The 25,685-nt window shown below is 58.0% G+C and overlaps 10 protein-coding genes and 1 pseudogene across 11 annotated transcripts; 6 read left to right on the top strand and 5 right to left on the bottom strand.

Moving 5' to 3' along the window:
- Position 1: 1 nt before the first annotated feature.
- MSY001_3430 lies at positions 2-1,294 on the bottom strand (annotated as a pseudogene). Its single transcript has one exon. A coding segment is annotated over exon 1 (1,293 nt).
- Positions 1,295-1,366: 72 nt separating this feature from the next.
- Positions 1,367-3,513, top strand: MSY001_3431 (uncharacterized protein; the record flags this gene model as incomplete). The annotated part of the gene is made up of 2 exons (XM_018885333.1): positions 1,367-3,302; positions 3,356-3,513. 2 exons carry the CDS (start codon positions 1,367-1,369, stop codon positions 3,511-3,513), a joined length of 2,094 nt encoding a protein of 697 aa, XP_018741902.1.
- A 14-nt stretch (positions 3,514-3,527) lies between these two features.
- MSY001_3432 (uncharacterized protein) lies at positions 3,528-4,994 on the bottom strand (the record flags this gene model as incomplete). Its single annotated transcript, XM_018885334.1, has 1 exon — positions 3,528-4,994. One exon carries the CDS (start codon positions 4,992-4,994, stop codon positions 3,528-3,530), a length of 1,467 nt encoding a protein of 488 aa, XP_018741903.1.
- Positions 4,995-5,042: 48 nt separating this feature from the next.
- MSY001_3433 (uncharacterized protein) lies at positions 5,043-6,572 on the top strand (the record flags this gene model as incomplete). Its single annotated transcript, XM_018885335.1, has 2 exons — positions 5,043-5,447; positions 5,517-6,572. The coding sequence occupies 2 exons, from the start codon at positions 5,043-5,045 to the stop codon at positions 6,570-6,572; spliced, it is 1,461 nt and encodes a 486-aa protein (XP_018741904.1).
- A 56-nt stretch (positions 6,573-6,628) lies between these two features.
- MSY001_3434 (uncharacterized protein) lies at positions 6,629-7,165 on the top strand (the record flags this gene model as incomplete). The annotated part of the gene is given in 2 exon segments (XM_018885336.1): positions 6,629-6,685; positions 6,704-7,165. 2 exon segments carry the CDS (start codon positions 6,629-6,631, stop codon positions 7,163-7,165), a joined length of 519 nt encoding a protein of 172 aa, XP_018741905.1.
- A 19-nt stretch (positions 7,166-7,184) lies between these two features.
- On the bottom strand, positions 7,185-10,085 carry MSY001_3435 (uncharacterized protein; the record flags this gene model as incomplete). The annotated part of the gene is made up of 1 exon (XM_018885337.1): positions 7,185-10,085. One exon carries the CDS (start codon positions 10,083-10,085, stop codon positions 7,185-7,187), a length of 2,901 nt encoding a protein of 966 aa, XP_018741906.1.
- A 953-nt stretch (positions 10,086-11,038) lies between these two features.
- MSY001_3436 (uncharacterized protein) lies at positions 11,039-13,105 on the top strand (the record flags this gene model as incomplete). Its single annotated transcript, XM_018885338.1, has 1 exon — positions 11,039-13,105. The coding sequence occupies one exon, from the start codon at positions 11,039-11,041 to the stop codon at positions 13,103-13,105; it is 2,067 nt and encodes a 688-aa protein (XP_018741907.1).
- Positions 13,106-13,209: 104 nt separating this feature from the next.
- Positions 13,210-14,519, bottom strand: MSY001_3437 (uncharacterized protein; the record flags this gene model as incomplete). The annotated part of the gene is made up of 5 exons (XM_018885339.1): positions 13,210-13,477; positions 13,558-14,057; positions 14,110-14,242; positions 14,351-14,401; positions 14,482-14,519. The coding sequence occupies 5 exons, from the start codon at positions 14,517-14,519 to the stop codon at positions 13,210-13,212; spliced, it is 990 nt and encodes a 329-aa protein (XP_018741908.1).
- A 3,449-nt stretch (positions 14,520-17,968) lies between these two features.
- On the bottom strand, positions 17,969-19,141 carry MSY001_3438 (uncharacterized protein; the record flags this gene model as incomplete). Its single annotated transcript, XM_018885340.1, has 1 exon — positions 17,969-19,141. One exon carries the CDS (start codon positions 19,139-19,141, stop codon positions 17,969-17,971), a length of 1,173 nt encoding a protein of 390 aa, XP_018741909.1.
- A 2,881-nt stretch (positions 19,142-22,022) lies between these two features.
- On the top strand, positions 22,023-22,613 carry Mala s 7c (putative allergen; the record flags this gene model as incomplete). Its single annotated transcript, XM_018885341.1, has 1 exon — positions 22,023-22,613. The coding sequence occupies one exon, from the start codon at positions 22,023-22,025 to the stop codon at positions 22,611-22,613; it is 591 nt and encodes a 196-aa protein (XP_018741910.1).
- Positions 22,614-23,968: 1,355 nt separating this feature from the next.
- Positions 23,969-24,562, top strand: Mala s 7d (putative allergen; the record flags this gene model as incomplete). The annotated part of the gene is made up of 1 exon (XM_018885342.1): positions 23,969-24,562. One exon carries the CDS (start codon positions 23,969-23,971, stop codon positions 24,560-24,562), a length of 594 nt encoding a protein of 197 aa, XP_018741911.1.
- Positions 24,563-25,685: the final 1,123 nt, after the last annotated feature.

The following is a 25,685-nucleotide window of genomic DNA, read 5'->3' on the forward strand; positions in this document are numbered from 1 at the left end:
GCGCGACGTCGCCGGGCGCGAGCGACGGCGCGGCCGGCGCGGCCGCGTCCTGCCAAAATGCGTGCAGCGTCTGTGCGCTGGCGCTCGCGTCGACACGCGCGTCGGACGGCGTGCTGTGCGCTGCGAGCGCGCGTGCATCCAGGGCCGCGTCTGGATGCGCAAATTCCAGCAGGGCGCCGATCATGCACACGCCCAGCTCGGCCCACTCGGTCTCGAGGAGCATGGCGGCCCGGGGCACCTCGGTGAGGGGCACGGCGCTGTCGCTGCGCAGGACGAGCTGCGCGAGGTTGTGCAGGAGGGGCGACGCTGGCTCGATGCCCAGGGCCCACGCGTGCAGCGCGTCGCGTGCGCCAGGGTCGGGGTGCACCCCCTGCACGCTCTTGCACAGAAAGTAGGCGGCGGCGAGCGGCTCGTCGCGGTGCAGGGCGGCGAGGCGCAGGTACGCACGCGCCTGGTCCGGCTCGTCCACGGCGCTGCGGCTGTACCAGTGCGTCGCGGTGAGGCGCCATGCCTCGCGCTCCAGCGGGCGCCATGCATCGTGCATCGAGATCTCCGCGTCGAGGGCGTCGACGTAGCGCTCCGCCAGGCGCGCGAGCCATTTCGCGCAGGCGCGCCGCACACGTAGCTCGCTGGCGCCTTCCCATAGGACGCCGACTGTCGCGTACGTCTCGGTGATGGCGTACTCAAGCAGATGGTCGGCGACCATCCGGACCGGCATGTCGAGGGGCCCGTCGGTCGGCGTGGCCATGCGCAGGCGCTCGTGCGGCGTGTGGACTTCGTCGCTGCGCCACGCCGCGAGCGCCGCTAGGGGCGCGTCAATCGCGCGCGACCCGAGCCGCAGGAGCACACTGTGCATCTCCGGCAGCTGGCGCGCGTGGGCCTGCCGCGACTCGCGCTGAAGGAGCTCGACGAGTGTAGCGCCGGTATTGATAGCGCTGCGTGTCAGGGCATGTACGTACTGGCGCTGGTGGTAGTAGAGGCGCCGCGCAGAGGCCGCATCCGTCACGGGCGCCGTGAGCGCGGCCTCGTGCTGGTCGAGCCGCGCAAGCAGTCCGGACGCCGAGTCAAGCGCGCGCGCCCGGCGTGTGCGTGGCGGGCGGCTCGACGACGGCAGAGAGAGTATGCTGGTGGGCGTGCCGGGTGATCCCGTGTGCGCACCCATTGCCTCAGGGGAGCAGGGCATGGGGGGCTCGTCGTCCAGGGCGGCCTGCAGGCACGGGCGATCGGCGCCGCTCGTTCGCGCTTCGCAACGCATCGCCGTGGGGGAGGTGCGAGCTGCTGACGTCAGCGTCATCGCGGCGCGTGGCCGCGCCGCAGGCGCCGCCGCTGCATGCTGCGTCGCGGCCGCTTGGCCCTGTCTCGATCGATGGCCTTGCTTCGCACGATGGCGCCGGCGCCGCCGGCGCATTTGACCGATACTGTGGCGGTGCGTGGCCTCGAGGTGCGGATGCACGCAGGGCTCGACGCGTGGGGCCGTGCTGTGCCGCAGCCGGTGCGTGTCGATGCCGTGCTCCGCACGGATGTGGCGCGGGCAGGCCAGAGCGACCACCTGCCGCACAGCCACAACTACGGCGTGCTGTACCGCGCCATCGAGGCACTGCGCGCTGCGCCAGCCGGCACGGACCTCGCACAGGTCGCCGAGGACGCCGCGCGTGCGTGCATCGCCGAGTGCCATGCGCCGTGGGCGGAGGTCACTGTGCGCCTGCCGCGCGCCCTGCTGCGCGCGCGGTACGTCGGCCTGCACATGGTGCGCACGCGCGATGCCGACGATGCGCTGCGCGCGTCCGACTACCTCATGCTGCATGGCATCGAGACCTTTGCGATCCTTGGCGTGAATCCGTGGGAGCGCGTCGAGAAGCAGCGCGTCGTCGTGGACGTGGACGTGTGGCCGCCCTGCACGGCGCCGGCCGCGTACCGCGCCCTGGCGCGCGATGTGTGCGAGTGTGTCGACGCATCGTCGTTCCTCACGATCGAGTCGCTCGCCACGCACGTCGCGCACCAGCTCCTGCAGGCTCATGCGGTCGAGCAGGTGCGCGTGCGGATCGACAAGCCGAGTGCCATCATGCACGCGCAGTGCGCGAGTGTGCAGGTCGTGCGCGACCGCGCGTTCTTTGCGCTGCCGCCTGTCGTCGGCGAGCAGGCGCCGGCGGCCACCGTGGCCCTCGCGCTCGGCGCCAACCTGGGCGACCGCGCCGCGAACCTGCACGATGCCGTGCGGCGCCTGGACGCGCATCCGTCGATCCGCGTCGTCGATACGTCCTTCCTATACGAGACGGCGCCCATGTACCTCACGGAGCAGCCGCGCTTCCTCAACGGCGCCTGCAAGATCCACACGACGCTCCCGCCGCACGAGCTCCTGCAGGTGTGCCAGCAGGTGGAGAGGGACGTCGGCCGCGTCAAGGCGGGCGTGCCGCGCAACGGGCCGCGCGCCGTCGACGTGGACATTGTGCTGTATGGCAGCGAGGTCGTCGCGGACGGCGAGCACCTCGTCGTGCCGCACCCGCGCCTCGCCGAGCGCCCGTTTGTGCTGTATCCCCTCTGCGACATCTGGCCGGACGCCCCGCACCCCCAGCTGCACACGCCCGTGCGCGCGCTCCTGCCGCCCGCGCCCCCGGCCGACATGGCGCGCGTGCTCGCGTGGGGCCCGCATCTGTGGCCCTGGGGCGCGCGCACGTACGTGATGGGCATTCTGAACGCGACGCCCGACTCGTTCTCTGATGGCGGGCGCCACGACAATGTCGCGCGCGCCATGGCGACGGCGCGTGCCATGGTCGCGGCCGGCGTGCACGTCCTGGACGTGGGCGGCCAGAGCACCGCGCCGGGCCGTCCGGAGGTGCCGGCCGACGAGGAGGCGGCGCGCGTGCTCCCCCTGATCCGCGCGCTGCGTGCCGATCCCGAGACGCAGCGCGTGCCGATCTCGATCGATACGTACCGCGCGGACGTGGCGCGCGCGGCGCTGGCGGCGGGGGCGTCGCTCGTGAACGACGTGAGTGGCGGCGCGCGCGACGCGGCGATGCTTCCGCTGGTCGCCGCGCAGGGGTGCCCGTACGTCGTCATGCACATGCGGGGCGATGCCCAGAGCATGACGCGCCTCAGCACATACGAGGGCGGCGTCGTGCCGGACGTCGCCGCCGAGCTGGAGGGCGCCGTCGCGCGTGCGCTGGCCGCGGGCGTGCCGCGGTGGAACGTGATCGTGGACCCCGGGGTCGGCTTTGCCAAAGATACCCATGGGAACGTGGCCCTGCTGCGCGGGCTGCGCGCGCTCACGGGCGCGCCGGCCGGCGAGCTGGCGGCGCCCAGTGGTGCGCCGCGTGCCCTGCGGCACATGCCCGTGCTCCTTGGTGTGAGCCGCAAGCGCTTCCTGCGCGAGCTCGTCGCGCAGCCGGAGGCGGACGAGGCGCAGCGGGACCGCGCGACCATGGCGGCGTGTGCGGCTGCGCTGTCGACGGGCTGTGTGGACGTGGTGCGCGTGCACGACGTGCGGGCGGCCGTGGATACCGTGCGTACGTGTGATGCCATTCTGCGGCCTATGTAAAGCGGTCCGGGAAGAGGACGGGCGCCAGGAGCGTCCATTGGTACGCGAGCCCACACACCCAGGCCGACAGGATGCGGATCCACATGGCCGCGCTGCTCGTGCCGATGAAGGTGACGAGCTGTTCGCCCGTGTCGCGGTGCTGCACCGACTGCCAGTCGGTCAGGAGCATGGCCGTGTAGCAGATGCCCGGCACAAAGATGAGATGGAACTTGCTGTAGTGGTAGCGCACGCCCTCGTACTCGTCGTCGTTCACATGCCGGCGGTCGCGCGGCGCGTCGGCTGCCGCCTGCGCGTCCAGCTCGTCGTCGAGGACCGAGCTCGGCAGGGAGCCGGCCTCGACCGCCGAGCGGATGGCCGCGATGCGCAGTGTCGACTGCGGCGCGGGCGGCGTCGTGATCGGCTCCGTGAGCGAGACAGGCGCCGCCTCGAGCGCGATCGGGCCGCCGGCCGTGCTGTCGCGCATCAGGGGCGAGTGCGTCGCAGCGCGCGTCGTCGAGTAGGCAATGGTCGCAAATGTGAAGAGGGCGCTCGCCACGACCGTGGAGGTCTGGACGCCCTCGCCGCGCCCGCGCGCGATGGGATTGCACGCCGCGTCGTCGTGCTGCATGAGCGCCGACGCGAGGAGATACGTCATGTACGCCGTGACCACGCCGCACTGTGCGAGGCCGCTGCGTGGATTCGCCTCCTGCACGGGCCGGCTCACGGAGGAGCCGGTCAGAGCGACGTAGAACGCGATGTTGATCCAGATCATGCTCCGGTTGCCGGTGCACGAGCCGCGGCCCAGAAACACCCAGAGCAGCATCGACCCGACGATGGCCACGGCATGCGTGCCGAGCGTGGAGCCGAGCAGGAGGTACTTGTGCAGCTCCGAGCCGCGCTCCCACCGGTCGAGGCACTCCTCTGTCCACGTGTGCGCAAAGTCCACGAGGAGCACGAGACTCTGCAGGATGAACACCAGCGCGAGGCACGGCGCCACGTAGTTCGCCCACACGAGGAAGAAGCCGCTGGGGAGGAGGAAGGCGAGCGTGACGAGAAGGAGCCACGCAAAGACCTTGGGGCCCCACCAGCCGTTCTGGATCGCGGCCTTCGGCGAGCGCGAGTCGTGCACGTCGACGAGGAGCGCGGCCAGGAGCAGGTGCAGCAGGGCAAGCGCAAAGGTGATGCGGTGCACAGCCAGAACGCCGACGCACGTCTCCTGCTCAATGCACGAAAGCTGCACGTAGCGGAACGTCCAGTGCTCGAGCGAGCGCGCGAGGCTGGGCGCGAGGCTCAGCCACGCCACCAGCGCGTCCACGCAGAACAGCAGGGCATAGCCCACGCGCGTCGCGACCGACGAGCGGAAGTGGCACGGCTGGCATATCATCGACGCCGCTGCCGACGTACATAGCGACACGCAGGCAGCCGTGCAGCAGGACGCCACGGGCGACAGCAGCCACGGCACAGAGAGGACAGCCCCCATGGCGGTGGCGGAGGGGCCAGCCTCCACTCCTGTCCTCGACGCCGCGGCATGGCGTGCGCGAGGCTGTGGCGCGGGCCCTTCGCGGCCCGCGGCCCGTGTGCTCTGCGCGTGCGGGGCGTGGCCACCGACGCGCATGTGAAGCGCAAGGCGGATATGGCGCGCAACCGCAAGGCGCGCCACTTTGTCGACACGCTCGTCGTCGAAGTGCAGGCCGGCCACGGCGGCGACGGGTGCGTGTCGTTCCACCGCGAAAAGTATGTGCAGATCGGCCCGGCCGCGGGCGGGCATGGCGGCGCAGGTGGCGACGTGTACCTGCGGTGTGATCCGTCGATCCACTCGCTCGCACGCGTGCCGAAGCGCGTCGTCGCGCAGAATGGCACGCACGGCGAGGGCGGCTGGCTCCACGGCCGGGGCGGGCGCGCCGCTACGATCCATGTGCCGGTCGGCACGACCGTGCGCAGCCTGGGCTGGACGACGAACGAGCGCCTCGCGCAAGCGCAGCCGTATCTAGCGCATGTGCAGTCCGCGCGCGCGCGCAAAGCCGTCACGATCGACGTCGCGACGACGCCCGAGCTAGCGCACTCGCGCTCGTGTGTGTGGCGCCACTTTCCGCGCTTTGAAGAGGACAACTACGAGCGCGCGCACTTTGCTGCGGCCGAAGCGAAGCTCGCGCAGGAGCTGCACGCCTACCGCGCCATGCTGCGCCACCTGCCGAAGGCGCAGCAGAGTGTGGCCTCGCAGTCGCGCTGGACTGCGTGCGAGCCGCGCAACGCCACGGCGCGCACAGCGGAGGCGGGCTGGTCGCTCGATCTGCTGGACCCGACGCCGCCCTCCGAGCCGGGCGTGCTCCTGGCGCGCGGCGGCGCGGGCGGCTTTGGCAATCCGCACTTTCTGCTCGAGCGGTACCATGCGCCGAAAATCGCGACGCGGGGCATGCCGGGCGAGTCCCTGCTGCTCGCTCTCGAGTACAAGCAGCCGTCGGACGTGGGGCTCGTGGGGCTGCCCAACGCAGGGAAGAGCACGCTGCTGCGCTGCCTGAGCCGCGCGGACGCCGAGGTGGGCTCGTACAGCTTCACGACACTGCGCCCGAACCTGGGCGTGATGCACCTGGGCGCCGATGGCCGCCTGCTCGGTGCCCACAGCGAGCAGCCCGAGTCGCAGCGCCTACGCGTCGCGGATATGCCGGGGCTGATCGAGGATGCGTCGCGCGATCGCGGCCTAGGCCACGATTTTCTGCGGCACATGGAGCGGTGCAGCGCGCTGGTGGCTGTGGTGGATATGGGGCCCCTGAACCCGCGCCCTGGCATGGACCTGGTCATCGTGCGGCGCGAGCTCGAGGCGTACCGCGCCGGGCTCAGCGACCGCATCGCGCTGGTCGTGGCGAACAAGGCGGACCTGCTAGGCGAGGGCAGCAGCTCGGCGCGTGCCGAGGCGCAGGACAAGCTTGCAAAGCTGCGCTATGACGTCGATGCCCTCTTTGCGCCTCGCACGGTGCCGGTGGTGCCCATCTCGGCCAAGCTGCGCCTCAACATAGACCGCCTCGTGCAGCAGCTGCCCCGGCTGCCACGGCATGATTAGTCATCATCGAGCGCCGCCACCGCCGGCCGCCTCGCCGAGCCGGCCCTTCCTCGATGATGTCGATTCGACCCCTCTGTCGCGTCGCGCACCGCACGGCGCATGCGGCGCTAGGTGTGCGCGCGTACTCCCAGGGCGCCGCTGCGCCGCGTGCGCCCAAGGAGCGCATGCAGATGGGCGCTCCGGGCCCGGTGGCGCCGGCCGAGTCGGTGGCCGCGAAGCGCTCCAAGGTCTCGGACAAGATCCAGCAGCGCGCGCAGAAAAAGGCCGCACTCACGCTCACGCCCGAGGCCGTGTCGCATATTCGCGCGCTACTGCATGCGAGCGACGGCCCCAAGCTCTTGCGCGTCGGCGTGCGCAACAAGGGGTGTGCGGGTATGAGCTACCACCTCGAGTACGTGACGCCCGGCGAGGAAGGACGCTTCGATGAGCGTGTGCAGCAGGACGGCGTGGAAGTGCTGATAGACTCGCGCGCGCTCTTCAGCATCATTGGCTCCGTGATGGACTGGCAGGAAGACCGCATGTCCGCCAAGTTCGTGTTTAACAACCCGAACATCAAGGACGCATGCGGCTGTGGCGAGTCGTTCATGGTGTAGTTGCCTATCCATAGATACCCTAGCTACGACCCCCCAGGGTCATGTCGAAGAACGACTGCGCCAGCTGCAGCGCCTCCTCGACGTCGGCGGGCGTCGCCTCGCCCTGGCCCTGCGCGCCATCGGGCTTGCCGCCTCCGCGGCCCTGCAGCTTCTCCGACACGGCCTGGTTCCACTTGACCGCGTCGAGACCGCGCTCGAGCACGGCCGATGGCACATAGTTGCTGAAGAGCGCCTTGCCCTTGGCAGCGTGCGCGTCATGGGCAAACAGATACACGGGCTTGTTCAGCTTCTTGGCCGCGGCGACGCCCGACTGCAGCGCCTTGGCGTTCACGCCGACGGGGAGCTTGGCAATGTACACGGGTGCCTCGGGGTTCTCGGCAAAGAACTGCGTCACGGCCTCCTGCGCGGCCTTGACGTCCGCCGCGGCGCGCGCCTTCAGACGCGTGTCAAGCTCCTTGCGCACCTTGGCGAAGCGCGTCTTGAGCTCGTCCTTGCGCACGACGCTCATGTCCATGCGCGCGAGTTCCACGCTGAACGCCTTGAGCTGCGCATCTTTCTCGGCGTCGTCGGTCACCTGCGCCATCGCATCGAGGCGCGCCGCAGCCTCGTCGGCCGTGCGCGTCACCGTCGCAGCCTCGTCGCCCGTCACCGCCACAATGCGGCGCACGCCCTTGGCAATGCCGCTCTCCTCCGTGACGATCAGGTGGCCAATCTCGCCGGTGCGCTGCACGTGCGTGCCGCCACAGAACTCCACGGACGTCGAGCGCCAGCGGGGGTTGGTCAGGTCCGCGGCCATCTCGTCGACGCTGTACTCGAGCGCGACCACGCGCACGGGGTTGGGGTACGACTCGCCGAACACGGCGCGCAGGCCGGGGATCTTTTGGGCCTCTTCCAGGGCCATGTCCTTCGCATAGACAGGGACATCGCGCGCGATAAACTCGTTGCTGATCGACTCGATCTTGGCCAGCTCCGCGACGTTGACCTGCGCCTTGTGCGAAAAGTCGAAACGCAGCTTGGTCGGCGCGACAAGCGAGCCCTTCTGGTCGACATGGTCACCAAGGATCTCGCGCAGACCAAAGTTGAGGATGTGCGTGCCGGTGTGGTTGTTGCGCAGCGGGCGGCGGCGCGACTCGTCGTAGCTCACGACGACCTCATCGCCCACTTGGAGAGCGCCGTACTTGAGGTAGCCGATATGCAGCACGTAGCCATTGGACACCTGCACGTCCGTCACGGCCAGCTCACACACGCCATCAATCACCAGACTCCCCGTGTCCGCCTGCTGGCCACCACTCTCCGCGTACATGTTGGTGCGGTCGAGCAACACGCCGAAAGGCTCAGAGCCGCTCGGCAGCGACGCCGTCTTGGAGACAAACTGGTGCGCCTGGAACAGGGCCTTGACGGTGGCCGACATGGACGGCGTGTCGTACTTGAACACATCGTTCGTCTGCGGCACAGACGCGTCCTGGTCAAGGTGGCCCAAGTCGTGCACGTCGAGCTTAACCGCCTCACCCTCCTGCTGCTTGCCCTGGCCCTTGCTCGCCTCCTTGCTCTCAGCTTGTGCCTTGTCGAACTCGGCCTGGTCGAACGTGAGTCCCTGCTCCTCGGCCATGATGCTCGTCAGGTCAACGGGGAAGCCGAACGTGTCGTACAGGCGCCACACGTCCGAGCCACTCAGCTTCGTGCGGCCCTCGGCGCGCGCAGCACGCGCGTACTGCTCGAACAGCTTTTCACCGCGGTCCAGCGTGCGCGCGAACGACGCCTCCTCCTCGTCGAGGATCGCCTGCACCTCGCTCATGCGCTTGGTGATCTCGGGGAAGAATCCGCCCATCTGCTCGACCAGCGTCGGCACAAGCTGCGAGAAGAAGTGGCCGATCGGCACTTGGAAGTACTTGCGTACGAAGCGCGTGCCGCGGCGCAGAATGCGGCGCAGTACGTAGCCGCGGCCGTCCTTGTCAGGCACGCACCCATCACTAATGGCAAAGGTCAGTGTGCGCACATGGTCGGCGACAACGCGGTACGCCGTGTCGATACCATCCACGTCCTCGGCACCGAGCTTGCCGGTGTACGGGCGAGCGTTTGTCAGTTCCTGGATCCTGGCAAACAGGGGCGTGAACACGTCCGTGTCGTAGTTCGAGCGCTTGTCCTGCAGGATGGAGACGAGGCGCTCAAAGCCCATACCTGTATCAATGTGGCGCGCAGGCAGGGGGCGCAGCGAGCCGTCATCCTCACGGTTAAACTGGATAAAGACGATATTCCACACCTCGATCACGTCGGGGTCGTCCATGTTCACCAGCTCGGCCGCGTTACGGCCGCCAATGCGATCAAAGTGGATCTCGCTGCAGGGTCCGCATGGGCCGGTGGCGCCCATTTCCCAAAAGTTGTCCTTCGCATTGCCGGTCAGGATGTGGTCGTCCGGCACGCCCACCTTGCGCCAGATATCGCGGCCCTCCGTGTCCGGCTCGAGGCCTTGCTTCGCGTCGCCCTCAAAGTATGTGACATACAGGCGGTCGGCTGGCAAACCGTACACCTCCGTCAGCAGCTTCCACGCATACGAGATGGCCTCTTCTTTGAAGTAGTTGCCAAAACTCCAGTTGCCGAGCATCTCGAAGAAAGTGTGGTGGTAGGTATCCTTACCGACGTCGTCCAGGTCGTTGTGCTTACCACCCGCACGAATGCACTTTTGTGAGTTCACCGCACGGCGCAGTTTGCTAAAGTCGGACGACGGATCGACGGTGCCGAGGAAAATCGACTTGTATTGGTTCATACCAGCATTCGCAAACAGCAGCGTCGGATCGTCGTACGGCACAGTCGAGCTGGACGGCACATTCGTGTGTGCCTGCTCCTTAAAAAAATCGAGGAAGGTGCTGCGCACCTTGGCTGCAGGCCATGCCGTACTGGCAGGAGCGCTCGGCTCAGTCATCGTTCTAGTGCTGGAGTGGCGACGGACAAGTGAAAACGGGGGAAACGTCGTTGGCGGTACCGAACGAAGCAAGCGTACCAGCCGGGAGCCAAGAGGCATGCACAAGCGGCAGAAGACGCGAAAAGGCATCGCATCGCTGTCAATGGAGGTGTGTGTCCTCACTGGCCGCCTTCTCCTCGGCACCACAGGCATGTCGGCCTGGTCCTACTCTTAGACTACATATGCCGCCGTCAAGCTGGGCTTTGCATACACATCTACATGACTTAGTGGCGTTCGATGGATCTCATGAATTTGGGCGCGTCGAACTATATACGAGAACGGAGTCGTAGCCTTGGAGCCAACCGGGCTATAAGGCTGGCCGCGCCGTAGAGCGGCCTCCATATAGGGAGTGGCCCAAGCTCCTGCTGCTTAGGACCATGTAAGGGGGGGGTGGGACGTAGATGACCTAGTCCATCTCTCCGACACCAACGCAGCAGACAAACGGCGCTTTGACGGGCGACGCACGACTCCTGACTGTCACTGGACAAATAGGGTCACCGCTTTGTGCTGCGTCCATTGATTGGTCCACACAGATTTTTTTCCTGGTAGCCCAAATGAGCCATTGGACTGCCCCGCCCTATCGGAGGCTTCCATTCTGTAAACCACTCCTGTGGGGCACCCTTGCCCTTGTGGGTTACATCGTGGCTCTATCATTCTTTTATCGACAGAGCCTGTTCACGTACGGGGGACTGTCTGTTATTCTACCCGCACTCTTCCGTGTAAGAATGTCTTCTGCTTAGATGGCTCTCTTCTTTTTATAAAGATTCGCCTACACTTGCAGAAACATTCTTATTGAGAAGTACTTTGTGGTGCTGCTTCAAGTCAGCGTCGTGAGTGAGCAAACCATCAACCAATTGTGATCCCGAATGGACACACTGACTTGGCAATACCCTTTGCCCCATGAAAGGAACGCTATGCTAGGCGTTTCCGCAACTCCAGCGCCGGTGGCGCTAGCCGGTGGCACGAATCTCCTCCCCACTCATACTGATCCGCAGCTCCCGTCGAACCTAGGCATGCCCGTGCCAGGACGGGATGTCTTGGTCCGACATGGAGCTTTAGATGAAGAATCAGGCTCGGAAGTGCCTGGCGAAGGACAGGTGCTGAGCCAGGACTCAGGTCAGCCGCCCTGGCATCAGCCACCGGTCCTATGGAACGACTCGCCCGTCTCTCTTCCCGCTGTGGTACCGACTATGAGTGCGCCTATGATTAACGTATCCATGGCAACGCCCGTTCCACAGGAATCTGATATTTCGACCTCCCTGCCATTTTCGTCGGATGATGCCAAAGGACAAGGCTACCCTTTCTACACGTCGGATTCTCAGTCGTCTATGACCGGCTCACCTGTCGCAGGGTCCAATTCGGACACGTCTCAGTCGGGTTGGGAGCCTGTCATGTATCCCAATGACCCCGCTGCTACGATGGGTCCCATTTCGCTCCACCAGAACCATCGGCAGCCCCACAATGAACACTTCAAAGGGCTCTTGAAGCTGGATGTCAACATGGGATTCACAGGTGACTGTAAGATGGAGTCGCCAACGACAATGCTTCATCCAGTTGGGCCTGGTTGGAAGAAGCGCCGCTCTGCCTCCGATGTGGGACCACGAACGCCTTCCCTTCTGGGCCCCACGGTCGATGCCTTTACGTCCCCGATTGATGACCTGTCGTACTTGATCCATTCCATGGGTGGTAAGACGAGCCCTCGCGAGATGACCGCGCCCAGTATGGCCTCTACGGCGTCCGCTCCAGGGATCAACTTTGAGTCGCTGACTCTGCAGGCAGAAGAAAGCTCTCCGTCTCTCCAAGCCCCGTTGTCGCCCTCCCTCAAGCGCGATGCCAATTCGACAGATCCAACATTTGCTTCGTGTAATATCGGTGTGCCTTCTCAGGAGATGACACTGAATCCTTCCTTGATTCAGACACCTCCCAATGATATGGTCCGAAAATCAGACATGCAAGTATTCCAGGAACCCGGCATATATGCGGATGCCAACGAAGAAAACTTGGCAGGCCCTGTGCGCCACGGGTCGAAAAGTCCGCGGCCGCTGAGCCCCTATCATGCGTCGACACGCAGCGTTACGCCGGAATCGGAACACAGTTTTGACAACTCCATTCAAAACGAGGCAGCAGTGAGAATGATGCAATGGCGCTTTCCTCTTTCGGGTTCGCATCAGTCGCTGCACCCTATGGATGCATACGGGCCAGCGTTGCACCAAGGCGTTAGATTTCCGTCCACATCCAGGAACCCTCGACGTCACTTACGAACCTCGGTGTCAGAAGACTTCCAAGGACGCACGAAGCATGGCTCGTTGTTTCCTGTGGCTAACTCAATGGATCTGAGGCAACATGAGCTTCCATTCTTGTCCCCGTTGCAGCGGCATCAGGCTAGTTCCATGTCATCAGACATGGTGAAATGTCAATCCTCGCCTGGGCGGCAAGTAAGCCAAGAGGTTCCATCGACTACAGGCGTGAGCCTCTCGTCGCTAGAGGAGTATAACACGCTTGTTGATACGCAAGTCGAGCCGGACTCGTCACCGCGTAATGCGAACCAATCCTCTAATCGACACAGTCCTCGAGAGAACAGCGAGACGTCGTTCCACTCAGCCTCTCAAACGCGCACACCTGTGGTAACTACGTCCGCCTCACAGGCTGCGTCGGCTTCGCGACGCAAAGCCGAGGCACTTTATACGTGTCCCTTTCCAGACTGTGGCTCTACGTTTACGAGACAGTACAACCTACGGGGCCATTTGCGTTCGCACCTGGACGAACGTCCGTTCAAGTGCGAGTGGCCAGGGTGCGGCAGGAGCTTTGCTCGGGTGCATGATTGTAAACGGCACCACAATCTGCACTTGAACATTAAGCCGTATCAGTGCGAGGGCTGTCAGAAAACGTTTGCGAGGCTCGATGCCCTGAACCGACACTACAAGAGTGAGGCAAGTACCTGCGGGATCAAGGCTGCCGACAAACTGACAAAACCCTCTTAACGCTATCATTGTATATATTAGTAGACAGAGGAAACAGACACTTTTTGAACTGCCCGGTCTGCCACAAACCGACGCCAGGCGACCAGCGCCCACTGTGTAAGTCTTTAGATACGTACGCGCGCTGGCAGCAAAAGGAGCGAGTCAGCAAGCCAGCCTTGGCCAGGCGCACATCCGCCCGAGGCGATGCGCATAAACGATCCAATGAGGCAGTCAGTCACATTAAAGTAGTTCTGTTCGATGCCTCGCAGTAAATGCGCGGCACATTGCTCGGGAGTCTGGCCTTCGTCGGTGCCCTCAATCTCTTTCGTAAGAGAGGGCTTCGTCTTGTTTTCCTCCTCAAAGCCCGGCGACAGGATCGTGGCAGGAAAGTAGCTGTGCACCTGTATGCCATGCATTTGGAGCTCCATTCGCAAGCACTCGGCCAACCCTGCGACATGAGATCATTCGCGCACGTACCACGGATCGCATATTTCATGGGCGAGTATTGCGCATAGCCAACCATACCCATAAACCCGAGAACGCTGCTCACGAACACAATCTTTCCGTGCACACCATGCTGCTTCATCGAAGCTGCAGCAGCCTGTGTCAGGATCAAGGTACGTACATGCGCGGTGGCGAGTGCCGTCCAGTAATCCAGCTTCATACCCTGTTGAAAGTCGGCCTCATTCTGATCCAAAAAAAATCCAGGCTTGGCGCCACCCGCACAACAAAACACGGCGGAGGCCACGAAGGGGCACTGAGCCACTGCCTTGGCAGCCCCATCGAATGTCGACACGTCGCCGACCACATAGTCGAGTTGTTGCTCTTCGAAAGAGCGGCATTTCTGTCTGAGTCTTGAAATGCGTACCTCTACGTCTGCCAAGGCCGTCTTGAGCTTGGCCTCAGAGCGACTGCAGATCACGACATGCGCGCCACGCTGGGCTAGCAGCTTGGCCAGTGCAAGACCAAGACCCTGAGAACCACCGGTTACGAGCACATGCTATGGATAAGTGACCAGAACATACTTGTCCTTTCACGTTCCAAGAACGCCGGCACCAGACCATCTGGACAGCGCACGCAGCGACGACGGCCAACAAGATGAGAGTCCACATGGCGGAGCGAGGTGACCTCCACTTGTTGGTCTCCCATGTCTTGGACCTACACCCGGGGCATTGCCGAGTTGGCGCAATGCTCCAGGGTAGATGCACTGCTCAAGGTAGCAAGGCATTCCGATTGCTCACATGGATGGGACCTTTCACCTAATACCCTTTCTCCGTACGAAACCCCTGTTCATATGCCGTCGGCGACGGGTCCTGCCTGCGAGTGTGTAGGGATGGTGCCTCCCAAGAGTCTCGCATTGCAAGCAGGTGCTCGTCAAGAGGTATCAGAAGACGCACTTTTTCTGAAGTGGGATCGTTGTGGACGATGCGGCCATTCCCTGCGCTGTCATGGATACCTTGAGCTAGACCCGAAGGAAGAGCAAGCTCGCCGCATCAAAGTGGCGATTCGCATGGACGAGCTCCTGGAGGTGCGTGGAGCGCTACTGACCACTAGGACATGGAGAAACTGCTCGACTTTCAATACCAGGACCCAGATTTGGCTTCCCTTCGAAGGCAAATGCCCTCTCTGGCCTATGTGCGGACCAGACCGGGGCCGCCTTCTAGCAGAAACCAGAAGAAGGACAAGAAAAATAGCGCGTCTGGTCCCAGCCGGACAATCACCAACGCAGACACTTTTCAAACCTTGAATTTCATGTTTCAGCGGGCTTTTCAGATGGAATGGCAAGCGTGTGTGGGAGGGTATGGACCGGGCGGACGTCATTGTATGAAGGATCTTTTCTCGTTGGCACGGAGATCCGTGATTCGCCTAGATCCTTCCATAAAGCACAGTGTCTGTTCGCGTTGTATGAGGCCGCAGCTGGAAGGGCTAAACAGTCACACAACCATTCGAAGTACGTGTCTAGCATCTCACGCCAGTCACTAAAAGGCGCTCATTTGTACTAACAAAGTGTGTTGATTGCCAGCATGAGCGCATACGCCTAGGGCCAAATGCGTCCATACGGGTACAGCACATGAAGCCGAAGAAGTCCCAGAGAAAGAACCTGTCCCAGCGCCAACGTCGTCGGCGATGGCTCTATGCTCAGCATCAGCATGACACTCCTATGGAGACTCACGCGACGACTTTTGTTCCCTATGCCGAACGCCTCGAGGGGACTTCGTGGAAAACCAGACTCCTGGAACCTTCAGATTTCAATGACGAGGCCGTAAATGAGTCAATGAATCTTCGCGGTGGGCATCTGGTCACGGTAGGCCTTGGGCCGAACGGACAGGTCGGAGACCCAGTCGTCTACAATGCTAGTGTCTGATAGAGCTGTCCTTGCCCGGCTAGAAAGGGCTATCACGCTCGGCCGATGCGCACGGTGCACGTACGTTTCCCTCTTCTCGTGTTCTACGTGCGCCATGATCAACACACTCTATAGTGTGAGAGGGATGGTTACGTCCCCTCATCATCTTGCGAGTCAGGCGGGATTATCCATTCTGAAGGATGGGGGCACCGCTATCGAGGCAACCGTTGCAGTAGCAGCCGTGCTATCTGTGGTATATCCACACATGCTCAGTATAGGAGGAGACGGTTTCTGGCTGATCGGAGCGAATGGCCACACTCCTATTGCCATTGAAGCGTGTGGTCGATCTGGACAGCATGTTACACGGGACCTCTATCAAGGCTACGAGACTATACCGACTCGCGGCCGGCTGGCTGTGAATACAGTGGCAGGCGCCGTGTCTGGATGGGCTACCGCATTGCAAGAGTCCTCTCGATGGGCACCAAGCATGCCGCTTTCCCGAATTTTGGAGGATGCTATCTACCTTGCTGAGCATGGCGCTCCTGTTAGCCATACAATGGGCACTATGACCCGAGATCTCCAAGAACAGTTGATGGCGAGCTCGTCATTCTGCCATACATTCGCGCCTGACCAAAAGTGGCCACTTCCTGGTACGCTCCTTCGGCAGCCCAGGCTCGCTAAGACGCTGAAGCGTCTCGCGGAGCGTGGACTGGACGACTTTTACCGCGGAGAAGTAGCTCAAACGATTGCCAGAGACCTGGCTGCGATTGGATCCCCCCTGGTCGAGAAAGACTTGCGCTCTCATTGCGCACGGATAAGGAGACCTCTACACCTCAAAACTAGCCGAGGATCCATTTACAATTTTCCTCCGCCAACGCAGGGCCTTACGAGCCTTATGATCCTGGGGATTTTTGATCGTTTGCGCGTGCAAAAAGGCGATTCTTTCGAGCATATTCACGCAATGATCGAAGCTAGCAAACTAGCCTACGAAGTACGAGAGGACATTTGTGATGATGAATGGATGCCAGACGACCTGCAGCACTGCCTAGAGCCTCAGTTCCTAGATAAGATGGCCTCCCAGGTCGATATGAAGGCCGCCCGTCGTATTCAGGCGCCCTCTGGACCTGGCGATACAGCCTGGATGGGCGTGATAGATGGGGCTGGGCGGGCTGTAAGCCATATCCAGAGTGTCTTTCATCCATTTGGCTCCGCCATGGTGCTTCCCGACACAGGCATTTTGTGGCAAAATCGCGGGACGAGTTTCTCTCTGGAGCCTGCACATAAGAATTCACTTGCTCCCCGAAAAAAGCCTTTTCACACACTCAATCCTGCCATGGCGGTCGGCAGCGACGGACGACTGATTTCCTATGGAACGATGGGCAGTCATGGTCAGCCCCAGTTTTCTTCGGCCGTATTGTCTAGGTACCTTTGGTATGACCAGCCGCTACAAGCTGCCGTTAGCGCGCCACGATGGCTGGTAGACGCAGATCAGGTCTATGTTGAGAGTAGGCTGCGCCCGACCCTGATGGCGGAACTGGGAAAAGCAGGACATCACATCACCAAATTAGGTGAATATGACAGTCTCTTTGGACACTCTCACGCCATTGCTCGGAGACCAGATGGTGTTTTGGAAGGAGCAGTCGATCCACGAAGTGACGGTGTTGTTTCAGCTTTCTAACACCTTGATAAGCGGTCAACCCCCCTGATGATTCCTCGACGTACGACTCTGGTAGAATGTGGAGGGCACTGTTATGCCATTGGTTGATCGTCTTCCAAAGTTTCAGCAACCGTTTGCATGCGTTGCAACTCGTTAACATCCCGCCACCATGAAACTAACGGCTCTTCTCATAGCCCTTGTCACCATGTCGGTACAGGCGTCAGTCGCAGTGACCCCAGGGATGGTCACCGAGAGTGGACAAGGATTCCCTGAGGGCTTTCCTCCACACTTTCCCAAGTTCTCATGGGCGTTCAGTTCTTACGATAACGCTCATTGCCAAGGTCATTCCAAGCCAGTGGCGAGCCACAACGGGCTCGGATTTTTTGGATTCAACAGCTGTGGACGCTTCTCTTTCAAGAAAGATGACAATGTTAAGGCTCTGAGCCTTTGGGTTCGCGACGACCAACATGCGATGGACTTCCAATTGTGCACGCACGACAAGCAGTGCTTTGTCGCGCATATTAAACCCAATTCTTGGCAGTGTGTGTCTCTGATTCCAAATTCGCAGGGTATTCCCGAAAAGAGCAATGTGCCATCCCTGGTTGGTAAACTGAAGAGCATCTCTGAATGTTAAAAGGACTATATACCCTAAATCTTGTAGATACCAGCCACCATTCAAAAACTTGATTATGACTACAGAGACATTAATGCAGAGGCAGAAATGAGGTTGGGGGGGTGTCAAAAGAGTGTTAAAGGGTCTCGACAGTCATACTAGTGGTGTCTGTGGGATGCGTTTGTGCTGCGTGCTGAAAATGTGGATTTCATACTTCTTGACACACTCCAAGACCAAAACATCCGCCATTAGAAAAAACTGGTGTATCCATTATGCCTGCTTGGCAAAACCAAGGCGGTGTTTGTCCTGATCAAAGATCACTGTGGCAGACTGGAAAAATGGATCACCCATGATCCAAGCCTTCATGGGAAGGCCACTTCGACCCATAATTGGCAGGACACAAGTGGTGCTATTCTGCTTAAGGTGCGTGTTAGCCAGAGGGAAGGTCTTGCTGCCATACTTGATGTTCACCTTCGGGTTCTCTTTGCACGGGAAGGTGGCCATAACTTGGCCATTTTGGTCCGATATAGTGACGCCGTCGATAGACTTCAGCACTTCCTTGACCTCATTCGGGGGGCCAATAATAAGGGACGTCCCCGAATCGATGATAGTGCGAATATCCTTTCCATTGATAGAGGCGGAGGCCACGTAAAAGCCATCCGAAGGATCAAAGTCCACCCATGTGATGCTTCCAGTGTACTTGGATGAATCGATACCACCCAGGTGCAATGACGATCCACTGCCAGTCTTGATCGTGAACTGGAAAATACCCTGAGAAACAGCGCCCTGCTCACGAAGAGTCTGGAAAAATGGCTTGTATGAAGAAGGGAACGTCTGAATTGAAGGCATCGAAAGACCACTGATGCCCTTGTTCGGAGACTCCCTGCTGGCAATAAATTCCTTCTTGGAAAGACCAACAGCCACATGCTTGCCTTTGATGCCACCAATAGAAAAGTCGTCCGTGTAAATGGTTCCATTGGCCTTCCTGCCATCTGAGTATGTGCTGGAAAAAGATTTCTTGGTATTATGAGACGAGATGGATAGACCGGGGTTGTAGGCGCCATGGTTCACCAGCATGTCAGCCGAGCCGGTGTCAAAGTCCACGTATACACTCTGGGGAGGGAAACCAAACTGGACCTGTCCTGTCCATAACAGGCCATTGTCCACATTGCGAAGACCCACAGAGCCTTCTGAACCGCGCTTCGAAAGCTGAAGCGCTTGTAGGGGATGTTGCTTACCCGTGTTTCGGAAGTAGTTCTCTAAGGCCGTCGAGTACTTGATAACAGCATGGCTAAAATCGCCGGAAAAAGTTGTGATCTGATCTTCGCCAATCTGGGCGGGGTCTTGTCGACGAGTCAGTGGTATCGAAAAGTTCCCCGCAGACTCAGCAGCAGCCAGTGTAGCGGTCACAAGCCCGACGACGACCTTGAGGTGCAAGAGCATGATATAGTACATTCAGCGCTCTAGGTATTCATTTTAAGGCAATCAGATTAATTACCTTCATTACACGGCACAGCTTAGGGAAAGTTGTGATGCGCACGATTTGAACAGGTGGTATGCAAGGACCCTTTAAATCACCACGTGATGCATTGTAACAGCCAATGAAAGGATGTCTTACGTAGTAAAATCTTTTTATAGCCAACCTGCATATGTCGGTAAAATCTGCAAGCGAAACGAAGCGCCCCTGAAGGCCATCGAGCCAACGCGATAATTTAAATTTTAACTCGGCAGGGGGTATGCTGCATACAAAGTTTGTGTTCAGGGTAGATCGCAAATTACACTCCTGCCCCTGACTAATACAAAGGTGAAGGGTCTCTCATCCTACAGGAACGGGGCTTAATTTCATTCGTGTAGGCAAGCACATTTTGCAATGATGCAAAAAGCAGCTAATTCTCAGTGGCGCAATATATAGAAGTCCGATGAGCGACATCTCATCTTGGGCCGCAGAGCGTCCCACCATGGAGGGGGGGGAGCAAAACTTTTTTAGGCTGCTATGTACCAACGAGCCCGGTTTCATGCTCATTAGCTTGGTATATGTTGCGGGCAATATTCCCAGTCGCTGAGGCTTTGAATGGCATTTCGCCTATAGACGGCGTGCCGTAGCATTTTATCCAACGGTTTACTCTCAATAGTTGCAGACGGGCATAACTCAACAGAGATCTATTTTTACGGAGAAGATGAACTGCACAGAAAGCTTGGAGATGATCTTTCGAAGGACTAATCATACTTCATTGTGGTATTCCGACAGTGCACCATCTTATTTGTTTGCTGGTCTTATTGCGGTACTTCGCGGGTGCTTAGGTGACTTTTTTTTTTAAGATTTAAATGTTGGAAGAGGATTGACGGCTTGTTCATTCTGCGGTAGCAAAAATTATTATCATCCGATTTGCTGCAAACAAAGCCTTTCCTATGTTACATTTTTTGACCAGGAAATCTCTTTTTGATTCAATATTTAGCTTAGGAAAGAAAGAGAGAAGATGGAATGCTTCACCACCAAATTCAACAAGTTCACCCATGGGCTTATTTTCGATGATCGAGACCGTCCCGTAGTCAGATATTCTTCCTCTCTCTCTCTCCTTTCATTCGGGTCACATAAAACTGTCGTTGACATAAATCCCGAGAGTGTTTTCTGTTCTAAAGTTTAAGCTTCTACTACCTGACCAAATGATTCGTTTGCCGATTACCCCCCATGGCACGAGGGCTTTCTAACTGGCGATGGTCGCCGTTTGCGCGGTGGTGTCACTAGACACAGGAATCCGGCGCTCGAACCACAATGAGAGGGAAAAGACGATGCTTTACTCGTCCTTGTGACTAGGGACCATCAACGTTGCTCTCCCAGCTTATTTTTCTGAAATCTCTTCCTCTTGCTGTCTTGGCCGCCCTCTTGCCGGAACAGGAGACCACGATCAGTTCTGTCTCCGCCGTGAGCCCAACCATTCCAAGTTCAGAGACGATGGAACAACGGCGAAACATATCTGCAACGCACACAAAAGCGGTAGTTATGTTTTTAATACCGATCAGACTATTTGCTGGCTCAAAAATTATGATGTAAAGAGGGGGGGGGGGCGCTGCCAAAGTCACGTCGACGTGATGGCGAATAAGGGCACAAAATTTAATGCTGGCACTCCTATTCAAACTCTGATTGAGTTTGATTTGTACCGATTGGTTATCCTTCGGATATGGGAGTAGATCCCCCCAGCGCCCCGAGCAGCAGACTTGATATCCGGGCGATGAAGGATGTATGCGGTACACTCTCAAGTGGCAAGTACCAAGATGAACCGACGAAACGGTCGTGCAGGGTTGCCAGCTATGACGTGCAGTGGTTCACAGATCGTTGCGCAGCAATAGACAATGTGAGACGTGGTTTCTACGCTGGAACGGACCTTGAGCCTGTGATGGATCTGTCGGTGGGCGTTGAAACCCATCATTAGAACCGATCAGCCTTTGGAAAGACGACTCAGTTCTGCAATACGCAGGTGTGCTTTTGTCATGTGCATACTTGAGTTCTTGTTTTCTACGTGTTATTAATAGTTGCTTAGTTGAACGTAGACATAGTTAATGACACTCCAATGCATTGAGGGTGTAGCTGACGAAGAGCAATAATTCAATGCAAATGGTGATACTCAATGGACTCTTGGGACACTTGAAATAGAAGCCTATGTTTAACTTCCTTCCGATTCGGAGGATCATATGCCTATCCTGACAGGCAAGTGTCAAGAAGATCTTAAATGCATGGTGTAAAATAGCACATACGGAAAGGGTCCAAGCTCTTACTTTCCGTCAAGGAATACCATTCCTTAGCCACGAAACAATATGGTGCAAAGCATTTCATGCCCCAGTCCGCATATCAGTTAGAAGCGTTATCCATGTTTCTCCCATTCCATATCTCTTGTTCAAGAAAAATACTCTCAATTACCAAACTGTATCAGTAATTTGGATATCAAAATGATGAACGTGCAAGAAGGATATTCGTTCACTAAGGTCTAGGGTCCCTTCGATCGAATATGCTCAATGCTGAAACTCGTCATGGTACGACCAGTTTTCCCTACAAATGCCTTAATAAGTGGATGTACTCCTTGCATTGGACATGGTCCTGATAAGTATGCCTCTCCCAAAGTTCTGCTCTGAACGATCCATTCAGCTGTCAATACCCATGACCGCATGGCTCGACCCCCCTGCATGGCACGTGGGCTAATTAATCGGCCCTCCTAACCGCATGTCCGACAGTTTATCTTGACACGGAAAACCGGCGCACGCGCCACTTTTGGTCACAAAAGATGCCTACTTAAAGTCTGCTCCCAATCTCACGGCTTTCCCCATCAGCATGTTCTTCCAGCTTATTCTACTAGCATTGCTCCCTTTCGCTACCACTGCCACTCCGATCTTGGAACGGTCGGATAAGTACAAACCCTTGTTCTGCTTCCACAAGGGACAGGACCAGATGTATTCGATCAATGATAATTTGACCAAGGGTATCTGCACTACACTCAGCAGCGGTACTTATCTTAAGCATTTGGTTCTCTCGCCATGCAGGGTTGCAGACCATGACGTGGCGGCGTTCAAGGAGCATTGTGAGAGCCATAATTCAAAGAGTGATCCGACCGAGTGGAAGGCAGGATCGAAACTGGATGTCGTGTGGGACCCGAAGGAGCCTTACGATCTGTACTGCTTTGTCGAAGAGGTGACGTTTGATGAAAGTAAAACGCAGGCGGGAATCCATATTGCCTCCGATGCGACACCGGATGTGTGCCATGCACTGAAGAGTGGAAAGTACCAAGATAATAAGAAGTCGTGCCGGGTCGCGAAGGAGGATGTCGATGGGTTCCACAAGAAATGTTTGCACTATTATCCCACCGGTTACCCCCCCTCGTATTCTACTTGGATCCCAGGCACTGCTTTGAAGCCTTCCATGTGAAAGGGGACAATAGCTAAATCTTTGCAGCCAGAAACCTTGCCTTTGTACGCCCAAAATTTTAGTTATCTATATAATGATTGGCATTGATAGCTGAATGCCGCTGAAAAGGGCACTCGGGGAGAGAGCGTTGCGGCATGAAAATGCCGCATTGCCATGCTATCTGCAAGAGAGGGGGAGTAAAGGGAGCGCTGCAGGCAGGTATTGTCAGGTTACCTGTCCGTGTCCTCTTACAGATGCAGCATTTTTGGGGGGCCTTACAAGGGAAAAGTTTGCATTCTGGAGTAGATGAGAATTGCTAGTGTCCCTTATCTTAGTGTTATCGTTGCGTGCAACAGTCCACGATAGCAAAGAAACCCCCCCCCCCCCAGTTACGGAATGAGTGGTGAAGGCAGGTTGGAGGAAAACTGCGTATGTACCCACAGCGTAGAGTTACCAAAAATGTTTTGACAAGAGTTTACGTGTACAGGAAACCTTTATGACTGAGATACGATTTAGCTATTGGGTATAAACGCCTGGAACAAGCTACATGCATCAGGCCCCCCTCTTTTTTGTATTCAAACATGTGCTCTTAGCCAATACACATCAGCCTTCTTTCCCCTTTAGAGTCAATTCCTTAGGTGTTAAACTAGCCTCACTGGCTCTCGATGCCATCATGAATGCGCGCGTCAGCGTAGAAGCTCAACTACAAGTTACCCCCCCCCCCCATCAGACTCTGTCCGAACTCAGGCAGTGCGTCCTGGAAGCCCTTCGGCTCGTACCGTTGATGCTGATACCCCTATCATCGGCATGTACATGCAGAACTGGAACACGTGTTCCTTCGTCCTTTGCTTCTTTTTTAGCGTCTGCAAAATTTACGACCCCGCTTTGTGGTGGTAAAAATCGTCACCTGACCATTGTGTGGGAAAACGCTTTTTGAATATTGTTTCAGAACCAGAATATTTTGCTAGATTTCCAACTACATTCATCATTCCATAGAACTGAAGAGCAAGTATAGGGATTTCGATTGAGCAGGCCAGCGAGCCTAGCGCATGAGCTTATTTCCGAACCTCCTAAGCAAATTCCTGTGACTTGATAGCCAATCTGTTTTGAACCTGCTATTCAGATCTCGTAACTCTCTCGTCGACCTAAGGTCTAGGGATTTTTCTCTTCCAAAGTGCAAGGGAAGGGGGGGGGGTCAATGCACATGATCGCATGGCTCGACCCCCCTGCATGGCACGTGGGCTTGTTAATCGGCCCGCCCTCACCGCATGTCCGACAGTTTATCTTGGCACGGAAATCCGGCCCATGCGCCACTTTTGGTCACAAAAGATGCCTACTTAAAGTCTGCTCCCAATCTCACGGCTTTCCCCATCAGCATGTTCTTCCAGCTTATTCTACTAGCATTGCTCCCTTTCGCTGCCATGGCCACTCCGATCTTGGAACGATCGGATAAGGGCAAACTCTTGTTCTGCTTCCACAAGGGACAGGACCAGATGTATTCGATCAATGATCATATGACCAAGAGTGTCTGCAATACACTCAGCAGCGGTTCAATGTCAAAGGATGATGGTAATTATTCGTTTTATGGATGCAAAGTTGCAGACTATGATGTGACGTGGTTCAAGGAGCGTTGTGAGAGCCACAATCCGAAGAGTGAGGCGACTGAGTGGAAAGCAGGATCGGAGCTGGACGTCGTGTGGGAACCCAAGGAGCCGTACGACCTGGGCTGCTTCTCTAGGTGGCTGGATTACCCTGCCGATCTGGTTAAATTATCTACCCAATTCGACCGCGATGCGACAATGGATGTGTGCGCTTCAGTAAAGAGTGGAAAGTACCATGAAGGTAAGACGAAGAAGTCATGCCGGGTCGCAAAGGAGGATATCAGTTGGTTTAAGAAGAAGTGCGAGATCTACGATGACGACGACGACGATTTGTTTATTGCGGGTACTGCTATGAAGCCTGTCATTTAAAGCGATCAAATGCTTAGCAAAGTCCGAGCAGCCAGAGAAAGCCTTTGTGTATAGAAGCATAACCAACTAAGGTTGAAATTGTAAGTCGGAAGAGGGTCTGATTCCATAGCTACGAATCTATAGCAGCTACAGTAAGAGCAGTAGATGAGAGGAATCCGCGTATATGCCGTGGGTTGAGATCGCGAAAACAAAACGGCGTGAAATATCATATGCCAGGGACCCTGGGTACTCAGTCTCTCGTTTCCAACGAACGTTTCTAATCGCCCCCCCCCCCTTTCCCCACCGTCTACCGAGTCGGGGGAGTCATGCTCCCCCCGCGCCCCTAGTACGAATGGGGCAAGGAGCGCTGCGAGAGTCGCCAAACAGGTGAGAAGATGACCAATTGGATTGGGGGGGACGGACCTGAAGATCGAGATGGAGAAAGAAGGAGCCGTATGAATTGTACTGTTTCAATTATTATACGACGTTCGGGAACCTTCCGGATGCCGGTGCGAAAGACCTGGACGATGATGCAACGAAGAAGGCATGTTCGGCTACCGAGAGTGGCAAATACCAAAGTGGTCCCAAGAAGAAATCATGCAGGATGGACAAAAAGGACATTGATCAGTTTAAGGAGCAATGTTCTCAATATCAACCCTCGGATCGTTCCCCCTATGGAGATTGGTCCGCTGGCACGAGCCTGAATGTGGTGCTGAATCTCAAGAAGCACGCCTGAATAGAGCATCCAGCAGGACAACCGATATATGGGCCGTCGTAAAGTCGGATCTTTGGGTCGTAGTAATCGAGGTAGAGATAGCCAACGCTTTGGTCCCATGAACTATGGTTGATGACTGTCTCCGTGAGGCCGCGTCTAGCCTTGCTCTCGTGTAGTTGTGCTTGAATTTCTTAGTCTAGGGAATGAGCCCTTATAACCAGTGCATGAAATAGGCCCAAGGACGAAGCATCAGGTAATCGACATATCGATCTAAGATGGGTCAGATGGTTCCATTACTATATCCGTTACGTGTACAAAAATCCTGGATGGGAAACATAGGCAGTAGCCTGGGTCGGCAGACTTGCTGATGATAGTACATTGATGCGGAGCACCAGTATCCTAGGCAACGTCACGGATGTCCGACATTCG

The sequence above is a fragment of the Malassezia sympodialis genome, genomic scaffold (assembly GCF_000349305.1).
Source record: "Malassezia sympodialis ATCC 42132 genomic scaffold, msy_sf_28, whole genome shotgun sequence".
NCBI lineage: Eukaryota > Fungi > Basidiomycota > Malasseziomycetes > Malasseziales > Malasseziaceae > Malassezia > Malassezia sympodialis.